The sequence below is a fragment of the Bombina bombina genome, chromosome 4 (assembly GCF_027579735.1).
Source record: "Bombina bombina isolate aBomBom1 chromosome 4, aBomBom1.pri, whole genome shotgun sequence".
Lineage (NCBI taxonomy): Eukaryota > Metazoa > Chordata > Amphibia > Anura > Bombinatoridae > Bombina > Bombina bombina.
In genome coordinates this window covers 172546475-172562990 of record NC_069502.1, presented here as the reverse complement: position 1 = coordinate 172562990, position 16516 = coordinate 172546475, and the positions used below count along the sequence as shown (strand labels likewise).

The following is a 16516-nucleotide window of genomic DNA, read 5'->3' as shown; positions in this document are numbered from 1 at the left end:
AAATAAATTTATCAGGTAAGCATAAATTATGTTTTCTCTTGGAAGGTGTATCCAGTCCACGGATCATCCATTACTTGTGGGATACCAATACCAAAGCTAAAGTACACAGATGAAGGGAGGGACAAGGCAGGTACTTAAATGGAAGGTACCACTGCCTGTAAAACCTTTCTCCCAAAAATAGCCTCTGAAGAAGCAAAAGTATCAAATTTGTAGAATTTTGAAAAAGTATGAAGCGAAGACCAAGTCGCCGCCTTGCAAATCTGTTCAACAGAAGCCTCATTCTTAAAGGCCCATGTGGAAGCCACAGCTCTAGTAGAATGAGCTGTAATCCTTTCTGGAGGCTGCTGGCCAGCAGTCTCATTGGCTAAGCGGATTATGCTTCTTAGCCAAAAAGAAAGAGAGGTTGCCGAAGCCTTTTGACCTCTCCTCTGTCCAGAGTAGACAACAAACAAAGCAGATGTTTGACAAAAATCTTTAGTAGCTTGTAAGTAAAACTTTAAAGCACAAACCACGTCCAGATTGTGTAATAGACGTTCCTTCTTTGAAGAAGGATTAGGACACAAAGACGGAACAACAATCTCTTGATTGATATTCTTATTAGATACCACCTTAGGTAAAAACCCAGGTTTGGTACACAGAACTACCTTAACTGCATGGAAGATCAGATAAGGAGAATCACATTGTAAGGCAGATAACTCGGAAACTCTACGAGCCGAGGAAATAGCTACCAAAAAAAAACTTTCCAAGATAAAAGTTTGATATCTATGGAATGAAGAGGTTCAAACGGAACCCCCTGAAGAACTTTAAGAACCAAATTTAAGCTCCAAGGTGGAGCAACAGGTTTAAACACAGGCTTGATTCTAACTAAAGCCTGACAAAATGATAATATCCTGGGAATCCTGACCTTACTCCATGAGTAGCCCTTGGATTCACACCAATAAAGATATTTACGCCATATCTTATGATAGATTTTCCTGGTGACAGGCTTTCGTGCCTGAATTAAGGTATCAATGACTGACTCAGAGAAACCACGCTTTGATAAAATCAAGCGTTCAATCTCCAGGCAGTCAGCCTCAGAGAAATTAGATTTGGATGGTTGAAAGGACCTTGAAGTAGAAGGTCCTGTCTCAGCGGCAGAGTCCATGGTGGAAAGGATGACATGTCCACCAGATGTGCATACCAAGTCCTGCGTGGCCAAGCAGGCGCTATCAAGATCACCGATGCTCTCTCCTGCTTGATTTTGGCAATCAGACGAGGGAGCAGAGGAAACGGTGGAAACACATAAGCCAGGTTGAAGGACCAAGGCGCTGCTAGAGCATCTATTAGCGTTGCTTTGGGGTCCCTGGACCTGGATCCGTAACAAGGAAGCTTGGCGTTCTGGCGAGACGCCATGAGATCCAGTTCTGGTTTGCCCCAACGATGAACCAATTGTGCAAACACCTCCGGATGGAGTTCCCACTCCCCCGGATGAAAAGTCTGTCGACTGAGAAAATCCGCCTCCCAGTTCTCTACACCTGGGATATGGATAGCTGATAGGTGGCAAGAGTGAATCTCCGCCCAGCGAATTATCTTTGAGACTTCTAACATCGCTAGGGAACTCCTTGTTCCCCCTTGATGGTTGATGTAAGCCACAGTCGTGATGTTGTCCGACTGAAATCTGATGAACCTCATTGTCGCTAGCTGAGGCCAAGCCTGAAGAGCATTGAATATCGCTCTTAGTTCCAGAATGTTTATTGGAAGGAGTGACTCCTCCTGAGTCCACGATCCCTGAGCCTTCAGGGAGGTCCAGACTGCACCCCAACCTAGAAGGCTGGCATCTGTCGTTACAATTGTCCAATCTGGCCTGCGAAAGATCATACCTTTGGACAGATGGACCCGAAATAGCCACCGGAGAAGAGAATCCCTGGTCTCTTGAGCCAGATTTAGTAGAGGGGACAAATCTGTGTAATCCCCATTCCACTGACTGAGCATGCAGAGTTGCAGCGGTCTGAGATGTAGGCGTGCAAACGGCACTATGTCCATTGCCGCTACCATTAAGCCGATTACTTCCATGCACTGAGCCACCGAAGGGCGAGGATTGGAATAAAGAACACGTCAGGAATTTAGAAGTTTTGATAACCTGTACTCCGTCAGGTACATTTTAATTTCTACAGAATCTATCAGAGTCCCTAGGAAGGAAACTCTTGTGAGGGGGGATAGAGAACTCTTTTCCTCGTTCACCTTCCACCCATGCGACCTCAGAAATGCCAACACTATGTCCGTATGAGACTTGGCAATTTGGAAGTTTGACGCCTGAATCAGGAATTTGTTTAAGATCTTTAGATCCAAAATTGGTCTGAAGGTTCCCTCTTTTTTGGGAACTACAAACAGATTTGAGTAAAATCCCTGTCCCTGTTCCTCCTTTGGAACTGGATGGATCACTCCCATAACTAGGAGGTCTTGTACACAGTGTAAGAATGCCTCTCTCTTTATCTTTTTGCAGATAATTGTGAAAGGTGAAATCTCCCTTTTGGGGGGGAAACCTTGAAGTCCAGAAGATATCCCTGGGATATAATTTCCAACGCCCAGGGATCCTGGACATCTCTTGCCCACGCCTGGGCGAAGAGCGAAAGTCTGCCCCCTACTAGATCCGTTACCGGATAGGGGGCCGTTCCTTCATGCTGTCTTAGAGGCAGTAGCAGGCTTTTTGGCCTGCTTACCTTTGTTCCAGGCCTGGTTAGGTCTTCAGACCATCTTGGATTGAGCAAAAGTTCCCTCTTGTTTTGCATTAGAGGAAGTTGATGCCGCACCTGCCTTGAAGTTTCGAAAGGCACGAAAATTAGACTGTTTGGCCCTTTCCTGAGGAAGGGCATGACCTTTTCCTCCAGTGATATCAGCAATAATCTCCTTCAAACCAGGCCCGAATAGGGTCTGCCCCTTGAAGGGAATATTAAGCAGTTTAGACTTTGAAGTAACGTCAGCTGACCATGACTTAAGCCATAGCGCTCTGCGCGCCTGGATAGCAAAACCACAATTCTTAGCCGTTAGTTTAGTCAAACGAACAATGGCATCAGAAACAAAAGAATTGGCTAGCTAAAGTGCTCTAAGCTTGTCAAGTATGTCATCCAATGGAGTCGCTACCTGTAAAGCCTCTTCCAGAGACTCAAACCAGAACGCCGAAGCAGCAGTGACAGATCAAAGAAACAATATAAACGTTTTTTAACAGTCACACCAACTGCCACAGCCTTGCTGTGGGCCTACCTTCCCCAACAAACGATTTTGGAAAGCCTAAGAGCCCTTTAGAGGTGTCCTATAGCATTCAGGGGACTCCTGGAGGAAGCTGGATGTCTCAGTCTGTAAAAGTTACTGCGCAAAAAAGCGCTAAATTAGGCCCCTCCCACTCATAGTAACACAGTGGAAGGCCTCAGGAAACTGTTTCTAGGCAAATTTAAGCCAGCCATGTGGAAAAAACTAGGCCCCAATAAAGTTTTATCACCAAAGTATATATAAAAACGTTTAAACATGCCAGCAAACGTTTTATATTGTAAATATAAAAGAGTATTACCTCAGAAAGTAAGCATGATACCAGTCGCTATTAAATCACTGTATTCAGGCTTACCTTACACAAATTTGGTATCAGCAGCATTTTCTAGCATTCACATCTTATAGAAAAAAATCTTACTGCACATACCTCATAGCAGGAAAACCTGCACGCCATTCCCCCGCTGAAGTTACCTCTCTCTTCAGTCATGTGTGAGAACAGCAATGGATCTTAGTTACAACCTGCTAAGATCATAGAAATCACAGGCAGATTCTTCTATTTTTCTGCCTGGGACAAAATAGTACAACTCGGTACCATTTTAAAAAAAAAAAACTTTCGATTGAAGCAAGATAACAGCTACATTTCACCACTTTCCTCTTACTACCTCCATGCTTGTTGAGAGTTGCAAGAGAATGACTGGATATGGCAGTTAGGGGAGGAGCTATATAGCAGCTCTGCTGTGGGTGATCCTCTTGCAACTTCCTGTTGGGAAGGAGAATATCCCACAAGTAATGGATGATCTGTGGACTGGATACACTTTACAAGAGAAACTCACATTAAAGCATTTATAAATTAACCCCTAGCTATTCAAATAATCTCCCTGAAGGAGATATTAACCCTTGATCCTATTGAGGCATAAAGGAGCCACACTGTGACCCTGTATAGAAAAAGTGTATATATAAAACGGTCTTACCCTCCAGTATCCATGCTGTGGAACAGGCACATCCTCAAGTGAGACAGTCTTGCAGCGATGCTTCTGACATGGACTTGAGTGTGTAACAGCAAGCAGTGAAAATCGTCAACACTAATTGTTTAGGAGCTGTTAGGCGACAGTCTGGATGGGTTCGCAGAAAAACTTTCCCTGCATTTCCAGACTAACTTTAATCAATACTCTCACTGAGAGGTTGACATGATTACTTAAAACTCCAGTCCTTTCTTGAAGGGAACATACCCATTACAGGACTATTCAAATCTTCTGCTACTTCTCTGCCGCCTCCTATAGTGACGAAAGGCAAAGAATGGCTGGGGGATAGGGGAAGTGGGTGGGATATTTAAGCCGTTGGCTGGGGTGTCTTTGCCTCCTCCTGGTGGCCAGGTGTATTTCCTAACAGTAAGGAATAAAGTTGTGGACTCGCCCTGCCTTATGGAAGGAAATAAAGCTTTCCAGGAAATAAGCTTAATATCCACCTTATGCACAGGTTCAAAAGGAGACTGCAAAACGTTCAGAACCAAATTAAGGTTTCAATTACAAGCTTTATTCTAGATAATGCCTGAACAAAAACTATGCACATCAGGAAGATTAGCAATTTTCTTGTGAAAAAGAACAGAGAACATTAATTTGACCTTTCAAAGAACTGGCAGAAAGACCTTTCTGCAATCCATCTTGAAGAAACTCTATAATTATTCTTAGCATTCTTTTAAGATTCCTAGAATTCTTAAGAGAACACCAAGTAATAAAGGCGCTCTCAACACTTATAATAGATTCTTCTAGTAACCGGTTTCCTAGCCTGAACAAACTCAGGAAAACCCCTCTGACGAAGAACTATACGTTCAATCTCAAAGCCATCAAGCTTAGAGATTTTAGATCTGGATGGCAAACCGGACCTCGAGACAGAAGATCTTTTCTTGAAGGAAGAGATCAGGACTGATAACTGGACATCTGAATCAGATCTGCACACCAAACTGCTTGAGGCCATTCCGGAGCTATTAGAATCACTGATGCATTCTCTTGCCGGATCTAGGCTATAACTCTGGATAATAGAACCAGAGGAAGAAACACATGGGCTAGCCGAAATGACCAAAGCTTTCACAAAGCATCTGTCTCCAAAGCCCTTTGATCCCTGGACCTGGAGAAATACTGAGGAAGTTTGTGGTTTAACCTGGAAGTCATGAGATCTCTGGTAGGCCCTAAAGATTCACAATCTGACTGAATACATCTGGACAAAGAGACTGTTCCCCTGGATGGATTGTCTGAGAAAATCTTCTTCCCTCCTTGAACATGAACAGCAAACATATGCTAATGATGGATCTCTGCCCAATCCAGAATTCTCTGAACGTTCATCGCCAAGGAACACTTGGTTCCCATGGTGATTGATATAAGCCAGAGCTGTAACATTGTCTCACAAACTGAAGGAAGGATTCTATCCTTGACTGGGCCCAAAAAAGAAGAGTCCTGTGAATTGCTCGGAGTTCCAAAATATTTATGGGCAACCTGACCTCCAAGGCTGCCCATACTCCTCATATAGCAACCCAGCCGGACAGACTTGCATCTGTCGAAATTATAGTCAACAGAGGACGAGCAAAGCTTGCTCCCTGAGAAATGTGCTGGGGAAGTAACCATCACGAGAGAGATTGCCTTACAAGAGAACTCAGGAAGATAATTTGCGATAACTGGGAGTGATCACTGTTCCCCTGATTTAGCATGCAAAGCTGAAGAAGCCTCATATGAAGCCGTGCATAAGGTACTGCGCATCTGATGCTGCCACCATCAAACCTATTACTTCCATGCAGGAAGCTACTGAAGGGAAAAGCTGAGCCTGAAGATTCAGACAAGCAGACATTAACTTTGAAATCCTTGTCTCTGTTAGAGACAATTTCAAGGAGACTGAATCTATTTGAAATCCCAGAAGAGTCACCTTTGTCTGAGGAATCAAAGAACGTTTTGGCAAATTTATATTCCAAACATGAAGCTGAAGAAATTATAACAGTTGGTTGATATGAGATTCTGCTAAAAGTATTGATTAAGCTTGAACCAAAATATTGTCCAAATAGGGGAAAACAGAAATCCACCTGATACCTTATTACTGAAATCAAGTCACCTAGAACTTTTGTAAAGATTCTTGGTGCAGTGGCCAGACAGAATGGAAGAGTCACAATCTGAAAATGTTTGTCCAGAAAGGCAAACCTCAGAAACTAGTGATGATCCAAATACATAGGAACATGCAGTCCTATGTTTAACAGCAGCACAAGTAGCATGTTTATACACCTAGTTTTGTATAACCATAGGACTATAGACAAAGCTAAGGCCCCCATGTTTGAAACGTATTAAAGAGGCTAAAGTGAGGTACAATATATTTTTAAGTTGTGTGTTTATGTAAATGCATTGTAACCCCTGTACATCCTTAATAAAGCCATTTACTTTATCATAACTGTCCCTCAATGAGAGGGGCAGAGTTTGTGGGAATTATACTCTGGTAATGCTGACACACACACAGGATACCGTACACAAAGAGCACTGCCACATTAAAGTAGTATATTTGTTTTTATCTATATAAACATTTAAAGTTTAGTTCATCATCCCCATCTACATATTCTGTCACACAGCATGGTTTATAAGGCTTTCAAACATCAGTCTTTTTTACCATTGTTCCAAGGTTTACATAAATTCATAAACAGAGGATTTTGGCAAATCATTCTGCGACCAACCACTTGAACTAAGGGGAATCTATCAAGAGAGGTGGACAAACATTTTATACCATAAATATGCGTTTTTTTTAATTAAAATAAGAACACATGCAAGAGTGAATAAAAAGCACACAATGAACACAAGGTGGTGCTACAGATTTTCAAAGATCATTGATTGCAGGGGTGGCAATACTTTCATGAAACAATAAAAAGGAGTTGTGTGTGAGAAATTATTGTGCTAAAATTAAAGTATGCTGTTCCCCATATGTCTGAACCCAAAATAGGAATCAGTTACATTTTCATGATTGGCGTCAATACAATTTTTTTTAAAAAAAAGTTTCCAATTTACTTCTTTTATCAAATTTGCTTTGTTTTTGTTATTCTTTGTCGAAGAGATATCTAGATAGGTAGTGTGCACATCTGGATCACTACATGACAGGAAATAGCGCTGCCATCTAATGCTCTTGCTAATGTAGAACATTGATGCTAAACTGCTGCCATATAGCACTGCAGACACGTGCACACTCCTGAGCTTACATACCTGCTTTTCAACAGAGGAGAACAAGAAAACAAATAAAATTTGATAATAGAAGTAAATTGGAAAGTTGTTTAAAATTGTATGTTCTATCTAAATCATGAAAGAAAAAAAAATTGGGTTTATGTCCCTTTAACTGGAAGCAAACATTATACAAGTTATCCCCTTATTTTTCTCCACGTTGCTAGACATATGGTCAGACATCTAACAATACCAAACACAAGTGTTCTAGTTACTACCACAGATATAGTCAACAGTGAAAATCACTTTACTTTTTTCGTTCTTGCATCCAAAAGGGGGGTTATTTTAAACATTTATGTTCCGCGTTTTTTTAAATGGATGTTGTCCTTAGTTTTCACACATGTGGTTGCTTGTTCCTAAGTGCCGACAGTCCCAGTTGCTCAGAAACTAATATGACATGCATTTCCTGCTACTTCTAAAACCTATTTATAACAGCATAATGAGAAAGGAAACCTGAAGTTTTTCTTTCATGCTTCAGATAGGGCCTACAATATTAACCCTTTCGCTGCTAAGCCTTTTTTCACACCACACAGCTGAGCCAATTTTGAGCTTTTTTGCTACCTAGATTGAAACCCTTTTGTAAGTCAAATTTTAGTGAGTCACCCACGCAAATTATATATCATTTTTTTCAGCAGATTCACAATAGACCATTATTACCATTTATAATTCATGGCAAATGATATAGCTTAAATTTTCATAAATAATATTAAAAATGGCCAAGTGACCACATTACTAAATTGTCATCATGGGCATGTGAAATAGGGGCCCATACGGGCTTTTGGGGTTATTATATAAATTAGATAGGCCCCATTGTTCAGAAAAGAAATAAAAGCCCTTTTTTTCTTGCAAGGTGTTCACTGTTACCACAGTGATCACCTGACTATACAGACAAACTTTAAAAAAAAATTGAGCAAGGGACATCTAGAAAATACACTTTATTAGGGGTCTCTGCACATACCAGATATTTTTTATTGCACATAGAATGAGCCATTCCCAAGCAAATCACCATGTGTTTTTTCAACTTAATTTTTAAAATATATTTTGTGTGAGGTCTTGGAGGTCTGTAGTTGCTATGGGAGTGGAGATCAAGGGGTTTGAAGAACCTCTCCCCATCCAGCGCCATTGCAGCTACAGTGAGCTTTCTGGTTCTGCCCCATTTGTGACATCACCCACTAGGCCACCAACGATCCCCGGTAGTGAGGAATAGCTATTGATCAGCGATCCCCCTGCATGACGAAAAGGGCTTATCATGCTCCTACAGGTGCACAACGAGAACGCCTTGTCATGCGCATTGAAGGAGTTAAACAACTTTACAATTTACTTATATTATTAAATTTGGTATCTTTTGAACTAGCTGGATCTTGAGTGAACAATTGACAAGAGGCATTTGTGTGCAACCACCAATCATCAGTTAGCTGCCACTAGTGCATTGCTGCTCCTAAGCCTACCTAGGTATGCTTTTCAACAAAGGATACCAAGAAAACAAAGGAAATTAGATACACTATCTTAATCATGAAGGATAACTTTTGGGTTTCGTGTTTCTTTAACAACGAATTTTGGATGGCAACGATCTTAGTGCAATTGCTCTTTTGGGTGAAGTATTCCATAACTGGATTAGACCATGTGAAAAAGTACATGGAACTGTAGACAAAAACAAATAAAAAAAGGGAACACATACATGATGGAGAACCCTCCACACCATCCTGACGGCTCCTGCATGATCATGCTGTATGGGTGATGATGGCACATTATATAGGAACCACTTGCAAGATCATAGACAGAGTCCCCAACAAGTTAACAAAAGATATACAGACTTTTAAGTACTATATTCCCCCTCTTGTGTAACAGACCTTCAAATTTCTCACTGCACTAAAAAGTATCAGCTTATTAATTATTAATCAAGATGACAAGGACAAAAAAATAAAAAATGTACCTTATTATTTTCATGGTCTCCGCTCACAGCTATAGGATACATGACAAATTTTCCTCCTTTATCTTCGCTGGGAGCACAGGACTCCAAGCTGTCAGGATCGTGTTCGGAACCAAAATTGTGACCCAATTCATGAGTAGTGACCAAGTCTGCTTCCTACAAAGAACGTAGGGAGAAAACATAAAAAACAAATCCCACATATGACAATTAAATACACAATGGCTAGCAGACTACACCGTTGTTCTAATGTTACCATCTGATTTTGAGGTTTGTTATGCTCTCTCTGCTCACATACACAACCCCTTTTTACAAGTGGAGATTACTGCGCTCTTGCCAAACTCTCTTCACTTTTCTCTCTGCCAGTCCTAAAACGATTTGCATGGAGCAGAAAATGCAAAGCATGTATTAGCAACAACTTCTATGACTCCCTCCTAAACTCATCCTTATCCGAACCTTACCAAAGCCTCCAACTGCTCACTATCATCTCCCCTATTCCCTCGGTTCTCTTTCATATACACTCATTTTGTCTTGATACTTTATTCACTTTACTGCATGACTCTAGGGAGAAGAAAGTGAACAAGGAGAAGAAATTTTGAAAGAGTGGTGGTGTTAGGGAAGTGTAGAAATAATGTGTCAGAGCAGAGGGAAGAAAATATGTCATCACCACCTATGTATTATTACAGATACAGTGACAAACACTATTGTTGGGTCTGTTAAAAAACCCTGTATATTTTAATGAATGACTTAAAAAGGACATGAAATAACAATTATTTCTATAAACAACTTTCTAATTTACTTCTATAATCAAATTTGCTTCATTTTCTTGGTGTCCTTTGTTGAAGGGGCAGCAATCCACTCCTGGGCGCTAGTAGAACACACTGAGTGCCTGTGCAGTCACCAATAAGCAGCTAGCTCCCAGTAGTGTATTGCTGCTCCTGAACCTACCTAGGCATGCTTTTCAACAAGAAAACAAAGCAAATTAAATAGAAGCAAATTGAAAACAAAATTTATGCTTACCTCATAGATTTCTTTCTTTCCGAGCATGGAGAGTCCACAACGTCATTCCAATTACTAGTAGGATATTCAACTCCTGGCCAGCAGGTGGAGGCAAAGAGCACCCCAGCAAAGCTGTTAAGTGTAACTTCCCTTACCCATAATCCCCAGTCATTCAGCCGAAAGAAAATGGAAAAAGAAGAAACAAGGGTGAAAAGGTGCCTGAGGTTTACTAAAAAAAAACCTGCCGAATTATGAATAAAATAGAGGGCGGGTCGTGGACTCTCCATGCCTGGAAAGAAAGAAATTTATCAGGTAGGTATAAATTTTGTTTTCTTTCCTATGGCATGGAGAGTCCACAACGTCATTCCAATTACTAGTGGGAACCAATACCCAAGCTAGGAGGTCACGGAATGAAAAGGGAGGGAGAACAAGGCAGGAGGACCTAAACAGAAGGCACCACCGCTTAAAGAACCTTTCTCCCAAAAGAGGCCTCAGCCAAGGCAAAAGTATAAAATTTGTAGACTTTGGAAAAAGTATGCAAAGAGGACCATGTTGCCGCCTTGCAAATCTGTTCCACAGAGGCTTCATTTTTGAAAGCCCAAGAATAGGAGACACTCAGCCTTAGCGGAATGAGCCGTAATTTTCTGAGGAGGCTGCTGTCCAGCAAAACAAATCATACTTCTTAACCAGAGGGAAAAAATAGTAGAAATGGCCTTCTGACTCTTATGCTTTCCAGAGAAAACAACAAACAGGGCAGAAATTTGCCGAAAATCTTTAGTAGCTTGTAGGAAAATTTTAGAGCCCGCACAACATACAAACTATGCAAAAGACGTTCCTTATGAGAAGAAGGATTAGGACAAAAAGAAGGAACAACAATTTCCTGATTAATGTTTCAATCCAACACCACCTTAGGGAGAAACCCTAATTTAGTATGAAGGACCACCTTATCTGCATGAAAAATAAGATATAGGGAATCACACTGCAGAGCTGAAAGCTCAGAAACTCTGCGAGCAGAAGAAATAGCAAGGAGAAACAAAACTTTCCAAGATAACAATTTTAAATCAACAACATGCAACGGCTCAAACGGAGCCTGCTGCAAAACATTAAGAACTATGTTACGGCTCCAAAGAGGAGCAACAGGTTTAAACATTTTTTTTTATTTATGCAAATTATGACACTTTTGGAAGCCTCCCTAAGTGTGATGCGGGAATCCAGACATGGACCTGTTGCTCAGTATGCCTAGAGGGATATGGCTGCACCTCACTGACGAGGCCCACAATAGGCCGTAACGTATGTCTGGGGTTTTGTTGTTTCTTTCGTTCAGAGAGGGATTGCCTGGTATTTCGGGGCTGGACTGTACTGTTAAGTCAGGATCGGACTGATATGTTTCAGGAAATTTTTTCTCTGTGAAAAGGCACATGTTGAGCAAAAAGAGGCTGCTTCTTGGGTGGTAACTAGCCATAGAACAAGCTATTATGCTATTGTTCGTTCCCAGGTTGAGCGCTTCTCTCGTTTTATTTAGGTTTAAACATAGGCCTGATTCTGACCAGGGCCTGAACAAAAGCTTGAACATCTGGTAAATCAGCCAGACGTTTGTACAAAAGAATAGACCGTGCAGAAATCTGACCCTTCAGAGTACTGACTGACAACCCTCTCTCCAGGCCATCCTGAAGAAATGATAAAATTCGGGGAATCCTCACCCGACTCCAGGAAAAACCTTTAGCTTTGCTCAAAAAAGGTATTTACGCCATACCTTATGTTAAATCCTGCGAGTAACAGGTTTATGAGTCTAAAGCATAGTATCAATGACCGCTTCCGAAAAACCACATCTAGACAGAACTAGGCGTTCAATCTCCAAGCAGTCAGCTTCAGAGAATACAGATTTGGATGGAGGAATGGACCCTGATTAGAAGGTCCTTCTTCAGAGGAAACCTCTAAGGAGGAAGAGATTACATTTTCACCAGATCCTGCAAGGCCAGGCGGGAGTTATTAGAATCACTGACGCTCTCTCCTGCTTGATACGAGCAAAGACTCGTGGAAGGAGAGCAAACTGAGGAAACAGGTATGCTAGACTGAAATCCAAAGGAACCGCCAAAGCATCTATCAGGGCGACCTGAGTATCTCTTGACCTTGAACCATACTTTGGAAGCTTGGCATTCTGACGAGACGCCATCAGATCCATCTGCGGACCCCCCCCCCCCCCCCGAGGGTTATCCTGGAGAAAACTTCCGGATAGAGAGCCCACTCCCCGGGATGAAAAATCTGTCTGCTCAGAAAATCCGCCTCCCAATCGTCCATGTCTGGAATGTGGATGGCAGATAGACAATCGCAAGCTTCCGGCCACTGAAGAATGCAAGATACCTCCTTCATGGACAAGGAACTCTGAGTTCCTCCCTGGTGGTTGATGTAAGCCACTGAGGTGATGTTGTCCAACTGGAATGATCAACCGGACTAAAGATAATTGAGGCCAAGCTGTCAAGGCATTGAAGATTGCGCTCAACTCCAAGATGATTATTGAAAGAGAAGATTCTCCCAATACCACAGGCCCTGGGCTTCTATAGAACTCCAAATAGCTACCCAGCCTAACAGGCTGGAGTCCATAGTCACAATCATCCAGGATGTGCCCCGAGACAGATGTCCCTGTGAAATCCACCACAAGAGAAAGTCTCTTGATAGGGGTCCAGATTTATCCTCTGCGATAAATCCAAATGGTTTCCGTTCCATTGACTTAGCATGCAAAGCTGCAACAGTCGTAGATGGATCCGAGCAAAAGGAATGGTGTCCAAGGAACCACCATCAGACCAATCACCTCCATGCATTGAGCCACTGACGAACAAAAGGCAGACTGAAGAGAAGGGCAAAAAGCAAGAAGATTGAATTTTCTGACATCCATCAGGGAAATCTTCATGGACAGGGAATCTGATTGTTCGTAGGAAACACACTTCTGTAGTCTGAACTAGAGAACTCCTTTCCAGCTGTGGGAACGTATAAAAAAAAACATCTCTTTATGAGATTTTGCTAGTTGAAAAGAGGACGCCTGAACCAAGATGTCTAGATAAAGCGCCACAGCAATTCCCTGGGATCTGATCAATGCTAATAGGGCTCCCAGAACTTTTGTGTTAAGATCCCTGTGAATGGGAACGTGTAGGTCATGAACTGACCTTCCTGAATCAATGGAAGAATGGAATGAATAGTTTCCATCTTGAAGAACGGAACCCTGAAGAATTTATTGAGACCCTTTAGGTCTAGGATGGGCTTTTTGGGAACCACAAATAGATTTGAATAGAATCCTTGACCTTGTTCCTCTAGAGGAACTGGTACAATAACTACCAGGGAGGATAGGTCCTCACTCGCAATTTAAGAAGGCCTCCCTCTTTACCTGGTTTGAGGATAGTCTTGACAGGAGAAATCTGCCCCTTAGAGGGCAAGATCTGAATCCTATTTTGTAATCCTGAGATACTATGTCCACAGCCCACGGATCTGGGACATCACGTATCCAAGCCTGTCGAAAAAAAGAAAGCCTGCCTCCCACCTTATCCAAAATCGGATAGGGGCGGACCCTTCATGCTGATTTAGAGTCAGCGGAAGGTTTCTTGTTTTGCTTTCCCTTATTCCAAGGATTGGTCTGGTCTGGAAGAAGGATGACTTCTGTCCTTTAAAGTTGCAAAAGGGAAGGGAACAGAAACGCCTTCTCTGCTCCTTTCTCTGGATGCGGAGAAGGCGTTTGACAGAGTAGATTGGCAATATATGATGGCAGTTCTCGAATATATGGGATTCGGTAGTAAATTTAGGGGGGCAATCAAAAATATATACACGAATCCAGTAGCAACAATTAGGGCAGCGGGATATCAGTCTCGACCTATCAATATATTGAATGGAACTCGTCAGGGATGTCCGTTGTCTCCACTTTTATTTGAGTTGTGCATAGAACCTTTGGCGTCTTGTATTCGCAACTCTAAGGATATCCATGGGGTTAAATTAAATAAAGGGGAACAAACACTAACTTTATTTGCAGACGATATCTTGCTTACAATTACAAAACCAATGCTTTCCCTCCCTAGGTTGTACCAATTATTAGAAGATTTTTTCCAATGTTTCGGGTTTCAAAATAAATTCGGATAAATGCGAAGCACTCCCTCTATCATTACCAACACACACACAAAAGTTGATAGAAGCGAACTTTGATTTTAAATGGGTTAATCATTCCCTAAAATATCTAGGCATACAAATCACAGACACCATAGAAACATTGTATAAAGCAAACTACATCCCAATTTACAAAACTATAAGAAGAGATATATTGAAATGGAAGAAAGGGAACTTTTCTTGGTATGGCAGATTATCGGCCATTAAAATGAATGTCCTACCAAGACTGTTATATATATTTAGAGCTTTACCTATTAAAATCCCAATAAAAGAGCTTGAAGAACTACAATCTGAAATGATTAAATTTATAAGAGGACATAAAACAGCTAGAATAGCTGCTCATATTTTAAAACAACACAAGCTATTGGGAGGTGTAGGAGTCCCTAATCTTAGAGATTATTATCATGCTGCCAGACTGGCACAAAATGCTCTTTTATGTAAAGATTGCCAGGGGATGACATGGCCAGGTATTGAAGCAGATATTGGAAGACTAAGCACTCCGGGAGATATATTATGGAAACCCTCAGATCCAAAAGACCAGAGGATAATTAAACTAAAAACTACAGAAGATTCTAAGCTTATGTGGAGGTCACTAACACATACAATGAAATTACTCTTGCCACACACTATTATAATACCTCTAAGTACACTACTCCCAAAAGAATTTCAAAAACAAATAGATAAGTGGGGAAATAAAGGCCTCTATAGGGTAGCTGATTTCCTAGACAATGGGAAGTTGTTGACATTTACACAATTAAGATATAAAATACACCCAAATACATTGCACTGGTTTTTATATCTCCAAATTTCCCATGCTATAAATACATATAGACTAGGCAGCATCCCAGCCTGCCCAAAAACTGCTCTGGAACAAATGATAATGACACCCGGTAGAAATAAAAAAATGATTACACGCTTATACTTAGCCATTCAAGAAGCAAATAGTTCAGCAAAATTGGTAATTTATGACAAATGGGAACAAGATTTAGCTATAACCTATGATAGAGAAGATTGGAGCCAGATTTTCTCCTCAATGAGGAGAAGCTTAATAGCGGCAGACCTTATCGAAAACTCAATAAAAACCTCATATAGATGGTACCTTACACCACTGAAATCCTCACATTACACCACACAGGGTAGTAGATTATGTTATCGGGGATGTAATGGGATAGGGACCTATTTCCACATGTGGTGGGAGTGTCCAAAGATACAACCTACATGGGACAAGCTTTCTCAACTATTTAAGGTGATTCTAGACGACTCCTTTACATTATCAGCCTCACAGGCCTTACTACATATCCCCCAGGAGTCAATGAACTCAATTACTAATAGATGGGTTAATATTATATGTACAGCAACCAGAATATGTATAGCTAGAAAATGGAAAGTGGGGTCTCCAGAATGGGGTGAGGTAATGATCAAAATTGAAGATGTTTATAATATGCTAGAATCAGCTGCATGGATACAAGGGACATATGAGAGATTCCAAAACATGTGGATACACTGGATTTTAAATAAACAGAAATATGTAGGTACATACAGATCAACACTAAGTAACCAATAAGGCTTTTTTAGGGCAATTAAATTGGAGAGAATAGGAACTTTCTTAAATATAGATATAGCGTTCTAAAGAAATCTACAACATTGTCACTGCTCGACGGGAAAAGTTTAAAGTTAAAGGTTTTTCTTTGTATACAGTTATGAAGTTTAGGTTTTGGGAAATGGGATAAGAGGGGGGAGGGGGTGGAGAGGGAGTTAGGGAAGGGGGGAGAAAAATTGATGAAAATGATATAAACAGGGTGCTGAAAACTTTAATTGTTTTAAGAATACTAGGACATTGTAACCCAGCACACTGTTTTATTATGTTGTATTTGATGTGATCCATGACAATAAAAATTATTTCAACTAAAGTTGCAAAAGGAACGAAAATTAGAAGTCGGTCGACCCTTAGGTCTATTCTTCT

At 41.1% G+C, this 16516-nt stretch overlaps 1 protein-coding gene across 2 annotated transcripts in view; it reads right to left on the bottom strand.

The window, feature by feature from the left end:
- The window catches only part of ADAM17 (ADAM metallopeptidase domain 17), a 306921-nt gene that overhangs the window by 75788 nt on the left and 214617 nt on the right, over positions 1-16516 (bottom strand). For both annotated transcript variants that reach the window (XM_053709701.1, XM_053709702.1), the window contains one exon: positions 9415-9567. In XM_053709701.1, coding sequence (XP_053565676.1) covers positions 9415-9567 — 153 coding nt within the window. The remainder of the gene's footprint in view (positions 1-9414; positions 9568-16516) is intronic.